This window comes from Manacus vitellinus, unplaced genomic scaffold (assembly GCF_001715985.3).
Source record: "Manacus vitellinus isolate BGI_N305 unplaced genomic scaffold, ASM171598v3 scaffold_22_pilon, whole genome shotgun sequence".
Taxonomy (NCBI): Eukaryota; Metazoa; Chordata; class Aves; order Passeriformes; family Pipridae; genus Manacus; species Manacus vitellinus.
Genome location: NW_021939632.1, coordinates 13885293 through 13898249, shown reverse-complemented (window position 1 = coordinate 13898249; position 12957 = coordinate 13885293). Strand labels below are relative to the sequence as shown.

At 34.6% G+C, this 12957-nt stretch overlaps 1 protein-coding gene across 2 annotated transcripts in view; it reads left to right on the top strand.

The window, feature by feature from the left end:
* The window catches only part of SLC25A12 (solute carrier family 25 member 12), a 43839-nt gene that overhangs the window by 19638 nt on the left and 11244 nt on the right, over positions 1 to 12957 (top strand). For both annotated transcript variants that reach the window (XM_029959886.1, XM_018075291.2), the window contains 8 exons: positions 1225 to 1371; positions 2470 to 2608; positions 3898 to 3991; positions 4570 to 4654; positions 7849 to 7933; positions 8390 to 8548; positions 11714 to 11766; positions 11959 to 12039. In XM_029959886.1, coding sequence (XP_029815746.1) covers positions 1225 to 1371; positions 2470 to 2608; positions 3898 to 3991; positions 4570 to 4654; positions 7849 to 7933; positions 8390 to 8548; positions 11714 to 11766; positions 11959 to 12039 — 843 coding nt within the window. The remainder of the gene's footprint in view (positions 1 to 1224; positions 1372 to 2469; positions 2609 to 3897; positions 3992 to 4569; positions 4655 to 7848; positions 7934 to 8389; positions 8549 to 11713; positions 11767 to 11958; positions 12040 to 12957) is intronic.

Below are 12957 nucleotides of genomic sequence, written 5' to 3'. Positions count from 1 at the left end.
CAAGGCTGCAGTATAACTTGATACTTTGAAGTAACAAACTGTGTCCCATGTTTGACACTACATATTTTAAGTGATCCCAGGCACAAATCTGAGACATGAGTGCAGAAATGAGCCCCCAGATTATTAGTGAGAAGAACCCTTTTGTTGGGAACTCAGAGCAAAGTGATAAATATCTATTCTGGTTTTATGTTTATTGTTCCAAGATACTGCCATGTAAGATAAAGTAACCTCTTACTGTCATCATATAATAAAAACCCTTAGTAGAGAAGGCTAGTATGGGTTGCAGTAATTTCAATATGTACTCAAATTGGATATTGTTATCCCTTCTTTTAGATCAGGTGGTTTTTCTCGTTTGGTTTAATGGCATCTTTTGGGGTTTGGGACTTGGATCAGAGCACATTTGTTGCACCCTGATCTAGAAAACCTTGATCATGAGTTTATGAGAGTTGAGAAATTACTGCAAAGGTGATATAAGCCAGATGGTTTGCCCTCTTCTTGCTGTCTGTCAGAACATGGTTATTATTTTAGCAGCTTCTAGAGATCTGAATGACAGCTGAATGTGCTTTTATTGTTTGCTTGAATAGAAGGAAACAACTTTTTCTGGACATAGAATTTACAACCATCATTATTATCTTGAGGTTAGGTTACCACAGTGTGCTTTGTATGAAGGTTTTTACAGTTCATATAGGAGTTTTAAATTGCCTGAAATGAATGACCATTTCTGACATTATGGAAGATAGCTGTTTGGGGCAATCTAAATCTATATTATATAATTTTCACTGTCCTCCTGTTTATTTTCAAGTACTTTTCAATGAGTTAGTTTATAATAGCCCAGTCATATCTCATCTTGGATGTGTAAGAGATCAGCTCACTTTGAGTCTTTAAGATCAATACCAGAAGTTTCTCTAGCAGTATTTAATAAAGAAATAGATAGCAGACAGGAGAAGGGTATATGAAGTTTATTTCTCAAATCATTTAATGAAAGTGCATGTTTCCTTACAGTTGAATTGAGGCTTTTCTTTGAGAGAGGAATGATCTGTGGATAGAATCACTATGCAGACTTCTTGTTTTAGTTGAGTTAGTCTTGAAGTTTAAACTGTAGTTGTGCTGTGGTCTATGTGCACAAACCTATTGGAGCATAAGATTGTGAAATTAGCTAAAGTTTTGTGAACAGTGAGTTACAGAATTTGTTTCTAATCTGCTGTCTCTGAATATTCATTCTAGGAGCTGCAGTCAGAACATGCAAGACAAGCCTTTGCTCTGAAGGACAAAAACAAAACTGGTCTGATAACTGGGCTGGACTTCAATGAGATCATGGTTACCATTCGCTCACATATGCTAACTCCATTTGTGGAAGAAAATTTAGTTTCTGTAAGTGTAAAAAAAAGGGCCTTGAGTTCAGTGGTTTTTAGCTGTAATGCTTTAAGATGGTCCTGCTTCTCTCCCACTTTGTCATCTACCTGCTTGTCACTGCCTTGGTGCTAGAGATTATAAGCTTCATAATGGAGTGGTCGGGGTGAAACATGGCAGCATTCCTTGGCTGCAGTAGTGAACAGGTTGGCAGTCTGGTTTACATGTTTGAAGTGCCATTGGAAGCAGTTTGAGTTAGTCTACTGTACTTTCCACTAGAGCAGGGCAGACTTTGCTTGGCAAAGAAAGAATTGCAGAATTGTAGAACCATTTAGGTTGGAAGAAACCCTTAAAATCATCAAGTCCCATGGAAATAATTTAGAACAAAAGGATTCAATTTTTGTATTTGAATATATGACGAATCTCAGGAACTGGAGACTACTTACAGTTTTGTGCTTTTATATACTCTTGCATTCTTTTCTTTTTCAGATCAAAATTTGGAAAATCAGTATGTAGATTCTAGAGGTAGAATGGTTACGACTGTGATAGTTTGGCAAGATCTGTAGGTAAAGTAATGATGTACAAGTTATAAACTTAAATAGCATGAAAATTATACAAGAATGAAATTTAGATAAAAGATAAAGTAATTACTTTTATCTTACTATCTTACCTATAAATCTTGCCTTGCCTTGCTAATAAGGCATATTGTCTTCCATAGAATGTAGAGTATCTACTAATTTTAGACTTTGAAGTAGATGGTCATTGATGTATGTGATGCAGCAGTCAGTTAGTATCTTTATCTAAAGTAGCATTTGCATGCATTTTTCTTGTAGAAAATTACTCAGTGACACATTTAGTGTGTCTATCAGATATATTGAACAATAATCTACTACATGATTATTTCCTAATTGTTTCCTGATGTTCAATTTTTACTACAAAAATAGTATCCTGTCTAATAATTCTCCTCTCATGTTTCCATTACAAATATCTTGAAATTACAGGAATAGAAGGATAACTTTAATTCTTTCATAATTTGCTCAAATGGATGTTTCTATAATTTGTGATTAGATGTTGTAGAAGGGCTTAAGGCACTTAACTGCATTCATTTCATTTTTAAAGGTAGCTGGTGGAACTGTTTCTCATCAGGTCAGCTTCTCCTTTTTCAATGCATTTAATGCCCTTTTGAATAACATGGATCTTGTTAGGAAGATATACAGTAATATAGCAGGTACAAGAAGAGATATTGAAGTCACAAAAGGTAAAGTATATTTCCTACATTTCATTAATTTTTTAATTCTGTCAATTTTGTAATCTGGTGATGGTTAAGGCAAGTCAGAAGCTGCAATGGTATGCAAGGTTAGGGCTTCTGTAAAAGTGTTTTTTTTAACTGTGAGTGATTTTCATCCTCATAGGTTAGTAAGTATTTTCAGTTAGCTCATTAAAGAGAAGATTCTGGCAGAAGTTATGTTGCCCTTATTAGTTTGAATGGGTAACTGCATGTCAGTATATTATTATATATATCTTATTGAAAGAGATGCATTGTTGCTTAGAGATAGAAAGATCCTGGAGAATGTGGTAAAATGGATTAAGTTTTAAGATCCATCATGAGTAATCTCTGCATTGTTTTAGCTCTAGTTACTTTATTTATTATTAAATCTTTTTTTAGAAAAATGGTATGAATTTATAACCTCATAAGTGCTTACTTGCCTGAGTGGTTTTATATACAGTTTATGTCTGTTAGTACATGGCAAATCCCTGTGCATGTGAAAGGTTGCCATATCTAAGTCTCACCACAGGCACGAGCGGATTGCTGCTGTAGTCATTTTATGGTAGATTGTATCACCAATTTTATTACCTATATGGATGACACCAGTCAAATCATTGTGTGGTAAAAACATGCCAAATTATTTTTTTCTTTTTCCTCTTTGTTTGGCTTATATTCCTGTGCTCTGCATAGGAAAGCATAAAATTCCTGTTTTCATCCTCCAAATTGTGCTAACAAATTGCCTAGCAATGTTTTTTGGTACAGATGCATAAATACATCTTGTTTGGGTTTGTGCCCAGAGAAAAGGCTGCTGTGTTTTCACTGCTCAGACTTGTTAATTTGGCTGGATGAATACCCAAGCTTGGAGTCATTCAGAAGTAGAAGAGGAAGAAGTCTGGACAGGATGGCAGTAGATGAGTCAGTTGCCCTTAATGCTGTGAATAATGGACCATTATTCTATCCTGTTCTGTTTTGCAGAACTTTAGAAGCAAGAATCACAAATTGTGGGGGTCATTTTATTAAACTTTCTCATATGAGGGGTTTTGCTGTTTTTGATGAATTCTTACCATAAATCAGAGTTGCAGAGTCAGATTTGCTCTGTGTTGCAACGGCCTGTTTCAGGATAGATGTTTTCCTAAAGATATCTTTCCCCTTTGCATTATGGATTTTGCTTCCTGGTGATAAACTTCATTTTTATGATATTAAAGTTATTTGTGACCATTTAAAGAGGAAATTTGACAAATAACCCAGTTGTTGTATTTCTATTTCCCTTTTAAATCCAGAGGAATTTACCCACTCTGCAATCCACTTTGGACAAGTTACGCCAATGGAAATAGATATTCTCTACCAACTTACAGATTTATACAGTGTTACCGGGTAACATAATGATTATTTTATCATTTTGCAACCATTATTTTTCTGTTTTCTCTGTGAAAACTACTTATTTTTGTCTCAATCTTGCAAAGTTTTGTGTTTCATTGTATTTCGTTACAGTAATTTGTTCAATGTAAAGTGATTTTGGTGTGTGCAGGGGTTTTGTAAGTTGATTGTGTATATCAAGCACAGTTATTAATTGTTCTATTATAGGTATACATATGAAATAGCAAAACAGTATAAAACACAGTACTTCCAAAAGGCTGCAATGCACTGGTTGATGTTTTGCGTGGATCTTTAATGCAAACCAGATCTTAGGTAGAAATAGCTAGAAATAGTTTAACTTGTGTATTATATTCCTTCTTACTGGTAATCAAGAACTAGCTTCTGAATAACCCAAGCTCCCTTCACCTCCAAGCATTCTTTATTGCAGTGTAGCAGAGTTCTTAGGTGTGCATTCAAATATGACAGTCTTTTTCTAAACTCAGATGTACTCTGTGGGGGGGTGGCCAGGAATACTGTATTGAATATGTTTGATGTTTTATCTAACTGTAATTTGCTTTTCTCTGCTGTGTGTAAAGGCGTTTAACTTTGGCAGATATTGAGAGAATAGCACCACTGGCTGAAGGTGCATTACCTTACAACCTGGCAGAACTCCAGAGGCAGGTGGGTAGAAGAATAAAATTATGGGAATGTTTGCATGTACTTGCAAATGAAAAATAAGATTAATACACTTTTAACAGATTCCTAACAAGTGAAACATGCTGTGTGTATTGCTGTAAGGATAGAACAAGGGCAGACTATCAGACACTATATGTGTCTAAATGAGGTATTAGATGTCATATTGAAGAATGGCCAGTTTAGGTACAAGCCGATGAGGGGTCCCAGGAGTCTATCTGAAAACGAAAGCTTGCATTTATAAAGTCTTTTCTTTCTCAGCTATTGCAAAGAGGTTCCTTTAAGCAGTTATATCCACTACAAGATCTAGGATATGTATCAGTAACAGGAAAATCTTGACTTAGTTCAACTGATATGGTTGAAAAACAGTCCTATACAGAATATATGAAGTCTTTCATATATAGGACTTTGATTGTATTTTAGTTACTGTTGTTAGAGCTGAGTTTGATAATTTGGTTCTCTTTCAAACAATTGGTCTGAAACACAGTGTCTGGTCTGTTCTTAATGTTACTGCTCTGTTGTCCAAAACCTACTTAGTGGTAACTGTCTTCCTATGGATTCCTGGAGACAAGAATGATGGAATGGATTGACCCAGAAATGTGTATTCAACATTTATCCAGGCTAATAAGAAATATTTTTGATGAAATTTTGTAACAACATTCCTAACTGACAACTTGAGTTTTAATCAGTGCCTTTTACTCACCTTTCTGAGTAGAAAAAATACTGACTTGATTTATTTTACATTTCAGAATTACCTTCATAGCTTGGCACTGTTATAAAATGAACTCACTGATAAAAATTTCACTCATCACTAGAAAAAAATATACTGTTTTCACAATCTTGAAGTAATACATTATATTTTCCTCTTACTCTACTTTCTGTGTTAAGACCAGACAGCAGAAAGCAAAGTAATTCCATTTTCTTTGATTTATAAGGAACGGTCTTTTATTAGACCTTATCCTAAGTGAACCCTATATTAACTTATTTAACTGTATTGACAAAATGAAAGATATTCCTTCATGAAGAGCAAATACCATCCCACTTTGGTCCAGCTGTCCCTGGAAAATGAAACCAATTCTATAATCACTTTTATGTGATTTAAAAATTCCTTTGTAAAGAAAAATCTAAATTTTTACATAAAATCACTCTATATAGATTTAGTAGAAATGAAAATTAGCCTGCTTTCAACCATGTTTACTTTATTGTCAGTTTTTTTTCATTGTGTAAGATTTTTTTAAAGCCTAGCAGCTGAATATCCTATGGGGATGACAGCTACAGTAATTTTCTGTTTATAAATATTCATGATTTGAAAGCTATAGCATTAATTACACTCATTTACATATCCATCTGAACACACAAGTAAACTGAAAACTTTGTGAACACTTATTTAATAATATAAAAGTGACATTTCCTTCAGAAAGAATTTGATTTTTAACATTCAGTGGTGTATTCATTAAGATTAATGTCTAAATGCAATGATTAGATTTTGATGAGAGCCATGTGAAGCTTAGAAAAAAAGAATAATCTTAAAACAGCTGAAAGGCAGCAGGTGTGCTAAACTAGGAGAAAATTTTTGTGAAAGAACTAGTTCTGCATCTAAGGCTTTTTGAGGTATATTATTGCATGTGTCTTTCATTTACATGAATCAAAAGGTTTGTATCTATATTTTTTAATTTATTTTTATGGGTTTGTTTTTATTATTTTTTTAATAGGAAATTATAGTGGTTTTGAAATATTGAGGATATTCTTCAAATTTATTGCTTCTCTTTGCTTGTAAAAGCAGTACATTTGATTTATGCTTTTTTTATGCTGGTCCACATGTGCAGTTTTGGTGCTACCTAGAATTTCACTATTCTTCTTTGTTTACCTATATTGTGAGGGAGGAAAATACCTTGTGGAGGGAAGTGGTTTTAGCTGTATCTTTATTCTGTGGAATAATTGTATAAAATGTAATTCATGTTTCTTTACAGATAATGATCTCATCTTGATCTCATAGGCTTTTGTCCTACCCTGTGTATGATCAGTGTAACTTTATGCAGTAAAGGCAGGTTTTTGCACACCCAGTGTAACACCAGTCCCAACAGGGCAGGTCACACTGAGGTCCGTGTTGTTTGCAGTGGGTGTTTCACTTTTTGGAGCTTCAGAGCGCTGAATGTACCTTAGATCAGTAGCCTTGGTGAGTTAGCTGGGAAGTGTGCCAGTGATAATCCTTGTGAAGAATTCCTAATATGCCTCAGAGCAAAGCCTCCTGTGGCAGTCTGGGTTCTGTAGACATTCCAGCTGTGCTGTCAGGAGCACATCTGCTAACAATACAGGGTACTTTTAAGAAAAACAGGCTTATGTTTGGGAATCAGACTTTTGTATCTGCTTTAATATGGAATTTAACAGTTAATATCTTGGCCCCTTATATGGCCCAGAGAAATTATATTGCATAATATAAATAATCATCTTGTTTATGGTTGGAAGAAAATTTGGCCCATCTTGCATACTTTATAGTACAAGTTTGTGAACACTTACATCTTGTTTATCAGTTACCTTGTTTCTAACAGCCAGCTAATAATATGATTATGAGTCTGCAGATACTTTCTGTGCAGACTTGTATCTATTTAGAACACTAATAGATTTATAGTAGTATATGTCATTGAAATGAGTGAGGTCAATATTGTATCTGTAAATTAACAACTGCCCGAAAAATTCTCTTGTGGAGAATTCTTTGGGGAATAATTTCTGCTTCTTTTGAAAACATGAAATGTCATATTTATGCTATGCATTAATGTATATGTAATCTTAAAGTATGTCCTGTGCTGATAGACCCTGTCTGTGAGATACTGAATTCCTTTTGAGATATTTTGAGTCAAAGCAGAGTTCCGTGCCTTACAAATTCAACAGCAATGGAATGGAAAATAGCAAAGTTGTTTTGAGTTTCTGTCTCTTTTTCTTGACCATAGTTGTTACTAGTGTGCTGGTTTTGGCACAACCAGGAATATGAAAGGAAGAATATTTTCTAAAAGGAGTATTTGAAAAATATGGTTCATTCATTAGGTGTAATATAGTAATTTATTTTTTTCTTCCTCCTTAACATAAAGCTACCAATTTTTATCAGGTTCTTTCTGTAACATTATGAAAGCCATGTTTTCCCATGCAGATTTTCAAGTTGTTTTTTTTTTTTTCTCCTCACACAGCAATCTTTTGGACAATTAGGCAGACCTATTTGGCTCCAGGCAGCTGAGTCAGCTTACAGGTTCACTTTGGGCTCAATTGCTGGAGGTGAGTAATATTTCTGCTTTCTGTTTTCAAGCTTGGGTTAGTTTAACACTTTCACCAGACTATTTGATCTCATCTGAGGTGCATTTCTTGGTTATACATGTGAAGAATTGGATAATGGAACTGTTTTGATTGTGCTGTTCCCTTTCTTTCCTTATCACTTGGGTTCTAGAATCCCTCCACAGTCCTTTGAAACTCTACTCCAAGTAACAAATTTCCTTATTTGTAATTCAGATTGGTTTTCTTCATTCTACACACCGTTTTTATTTAACAGTGTGATCCATTCTCCTTGAGACTTTTTTTCTAGACCTTCGGTATTGCTCTTCCTTGCTTCCAACATATCTTACCAGCTTATGTCTTCTTTGTGTTTAAATAAATGCTGTAGAAAATCATCACAGTAATTACATACTACACCAACAATGATGTTGCAGAAATAATACTCCAAATGCTTTCTTACAGCTGTTGGTGCTACTGCAGTGTATCCCATAGACCTGGTGAAAACTCGTATGCAGAATCAGCGCTCCACGGGTTCAGTCGTAGGAGAGTTGATGTATAAAAACAGCTTTGACTGCTTTAAAAAGGTTTTGCGTTTTGAAGGCTTTTTTGGTCTTTACAGAGGTAAGTGAATAAAAAAAAAGGTGTACATATATCAAGTTGGTTATTTTCTGTCCCCTCTCCCTTTTTTCTAATACCTCAACAGCTAGTTTCCTATGGGAAAATCAGGATACTTGATTTCATGTACAGTTTTGCTTTCATTTCAGAGCTCAATATTCGTCTTCCATTGAGCACCCTTCATCATAAATAATTGCTGGGAAAAACTGGGCATTTTTTTGTTGTTGTTACTGACTTACTCCTTGCTGCTTAAGTTGTTTAAAGTCCTAATTTTTTGGGTGGAAGTGTTGTGGACCCGATTGTGGACAAATTGAGGATTGCAACTTTTGGCTCGAGTCAAACATTGGGAGTGGATTATCATCTGAGGAATAAACATCCATTTTACTGCAAATATTTCTTTCTTAAGAGACAAAAGACAGTCATTTTGAAATGTACCTGTAAACTGGATGCCAGATCTTATGCCTCATTCTTTTGCAGGTAGTGGGACTTGTTTTATGATTTTATCCCATGAACAAAAATTGCATCCTGCTGTTGAATTATTTTGCTCTATTAAAATATCAACAGTGGAACTCAGAAAATTGTAATTTAAAAAAAGAATAAAACTCTAAAATACAGGTTAAGAATTCAGTTCCTTATCAGTTAGACTGGAAGTTATCTAATATCTTGTTTTAGCTTAGAAGATTCTGAAAGAGTTTTTATCACATTGGTAAGGTGACTTACATACAGGGTACATGCTTGCCAGTTCTCTGAAATAGATGTTTGGTTGAATCTCTATTTTTAATTGTAATTTCACAGAACTTAATGAAGTTCACAATTTTCTTAAGGCTCAGTAAGGTATTTGTTAATTGGCACACCTTTTTTTTTTGGTTTGAGCAAAGTCACTTCTGTGATGGTCACAGCATTTTGCTTTGTAAAGGACAATATCTAAGTACATGTGAAAGCCTGTGGGTTCTGGCTAAAGAGTGTTTTGTAGTCTTGCAGGATTTTGCTCTGAAAGTGAGTAAACGGAGGAATAAGTTGATGAAAGGTTAATGAAATATCTGTAGTCTCTGTAAATTACATCTTACTGGTAAATTGTTTTCCTTTTTTGTTGCTAAATCTTTCACAAAAGCAAATAGTCTTTGAGTTACATCTATGAGACTATTTCTATAGTGCTGTTCTACAGTACTGTTTTCTTTCTCTTGCCCCCCTGCCTCATTTTTGCACAGGAGCATCTAAAACTGATCATTAATTATTTTTAATTTGGTTTCCTAACCTTTCTCAAACACTTTGAAACTAATGATGGTTCCATTGATGAGTTAAAAGCAGTGCTTTACACTAAAGAAAAAATGCACTTGTTTGAAAGAATGTCAGCTTGCTAAACTTTTTAGTAGTCTGTTTAGTAATTGTCTTTAAGATAGTTTAGTGTAAGAAGTTCATGTAGTTGTTTTGAAAATGTTACAGTTAATGGTCAGCATGTTGCTAAGATTTTGGATGCATAGAATTAGATGGTCTGTGGAAGTATATTAAACAGCAGAAACATTTATGATTCTTACATTCCTGAGCTGGATTATCCTAATTGTACTGTAATATAACTATACATATATACTGTAATATAATGGTAGTCTACAGTAGTTGTTTACTGCAGTTTAAAAGATAGAACTCAATGCATACTGGAAATGTCATAATTTTAAAAAACTTATAATTTTTGGTCAAGGAAATTAAGATACTTTTGAGTCCTGGCATCCAACTTTGGAACTAATGAAGTATCTTCTAAAGTCCCTCACTAGACCATGCAGGTCCCAGGTTCTCTGGCACACCAAATGTGTGTGCCCAATGAATTCAGCATGAAAGGGAGTGGAGGGATTGTCTTGTGGTTTTTTGTCTGGTAGTTTTGGGTTTTTTAAGTGTAGGCACTGCTGAAGTGGGTTGTCTTTTTGTGGTAGATCAGAGATTCAGACTGGGAGGGCACCATTTCTATTTGTTATTGTCAGCCTTTCTTTGTATTTAATAACTACCTTTCCTCAGCATAGTAAGTCTGGAAATCGCACAGAAAGTGCTACTTTGGAAGAAAACACTACACTGCATACATTAACTACTGCACTTTCTATTTAGGTACATTTGTTCTGAGCTTCCTTTTAAGAAAGTGTTATAAAAATTCTGCAGGCTGAGTATTTTGGGAATTTTGAACATTTAAAATTAATTTTTAGCTATGATTTTTTTTACTGAATGAATAGTGGAAAGCTGCATCAAGACGGTTTTGTTGCTGTGGGATTTTTTATTAGTTAACTGGCAAACACTTTTGACAAAATGATATTCCATAATTATGGAATAACTTTAGGAAGTGACCACATCTAATAAAAATAAGCCTTTTGAGTTTATAGTCTCTGCATATGCCAAAATGACCGTGGAGAAAATGGATTTAAAAATAGCAGATGTAGTTATAATGTGGTATGTTAGGAAGTTAAGACTGCCATCTACTGATTTTTTTCTTAAATCTATTAGTTCTTAGAAAAGTGTGTGTGCTTTTGTCAAATGACATTTCATTTTGATAATAGCTATTTTCCAGGAGCAAGGGCCTTGTCAAAATCAGTTTCTATCCACTAATACTTCCTCTTAGTGAGATAAAAAATGCTTAATATGAATAGGGTTTAAAGAAGTTCATACTACCATGTTGAACTAAAAGGGGAAAATCCTTCATATCCTTAGTTGACTGGAGCCTTCAGAAAACTCAGATTAGTGAGTCAAGTAGAAGTGATTTGATAATTTATCATAGTTATGTGTATATCTCACAATTAATCTCCTATTTTAAAAAGTCATTGCAAGCCTTTGCATGGGAAAATGATGTTAAGGGGCTAAAAAAGTCGAACAAACTATTATGTGGTAGGCATATCCAAGGTGTATGTTTGGTCTTTACACATTTTTTTTCCTTCTGTACAGCAGCAGTAGCAGGCTTGACTTAGTTGAGGAAGGCAGATCTGGTCACCCTTTTCTTTATCATTTTCAACAGAAATTGTAATATAAAATTGTACTGGTATGAATATGCAGTGCTCTAGCAGCATCTCGTGCTTGAATGCCATCCACCGCAAAGGATATCCCCTGTGCAGAAAGGCATTTCTGTACAGCACTTATAAAATACTAATTTCTCTATTAGGAAGATAATGTTGCCTTATGATGTCTTTGTTTCTATAGGCTTGTTACCACAGCTGATAGGTGTTGCTCCAGAAAAGGCTATTAAGCTAACTGTACGTATCTTTTTTTTTTTTCTCCTTGGCATCCTTTTGTTTGTTAACATGCACAGGATTTATTTCCTAAAATGTGTGAAAGATGACCACTTACAAGCACTCTAATATATATGTATACAGATGTACTTGATATTTATTAATAAGGAGGAAAAATAACTCAAAATAGTGTGTAATATATTGTATCTTTATTAGGTTAATGACTTTGTCAGAGACAAATTTACTACGAAAGATGGTTCCATTCCGTTCCCTGCAGAGGTCCTTGCTGGAGGCTGTGTAAGTATCTGTCCTGTATTCCTAGGAAAAATTGATTCTCAGTCATGTGCAGAGTAGTTGGAATGACAGTTAATGAGTGTGCTTTGTCAATTTGAACAGGAGTGTTCTTTTTTCTCCCAGTCACAAGTACTAAAACAAGTATTTTTTCTGTTTGGAAAGTTTTGCGTACTTCTGAGTTAAGTTTCCTTGGAATTACATGCTTAAACTACTTCTTTTGGCCCAGTATGTAACAGTTTCAGCAGTGGTTTTATTCACAAAGGCTAAAGAGAGGGTGCCTATTCTCCCTTTCCATATGTTCTACTTGGTTGCTGTTCATCATTTGTTTGGGAAGATACAGATATTCCTTGAGAATGGATTATAGACATGATTGAGTTTCCTTTGGGGGCAGGGGTGGAGGTGGCTAGAATGGTTTTAAAAAATCCTTTTCTTGCTGAATATTTTAAGAAGGAAAAGAAATACCCTCTCTAACTTGCTATATGTGAATTTTTTTTCTGTTTGCGAAAATGCGGAAAAAATGAATGATGTAGCCTTACCTTTCAGGTAACAGGTATGAGTGAATTGTCCATTTAAATGACTTTGTATAAAATGTAGCTGTGTTACTCCAGATGCTAATTACATCCCTCGTCTAAATAAGTTAAAAAACATGCTGTGTTTTTGTTTAGATTGAGGGTTGAAATTCAGTGGATGTTTTAGCAATCTGTAAGTGGTTCGAATTGGTATTGATGATAGATTTCTTTTGGTTTTGCACATTGGCTAATTTCATTTGTGGGATTCTCCTACAGTTCTTAACCCTATAAAATGTTTAAGGCTTGAGACAGGTTTCTTTTGTAGCAGAGAACACTAATAACTTCCAGTTGAGTAGGCTGACAGGCTGGTATAAAACCTCCTCAGCTTACAACAAAACCTGGGGCAGAAAGG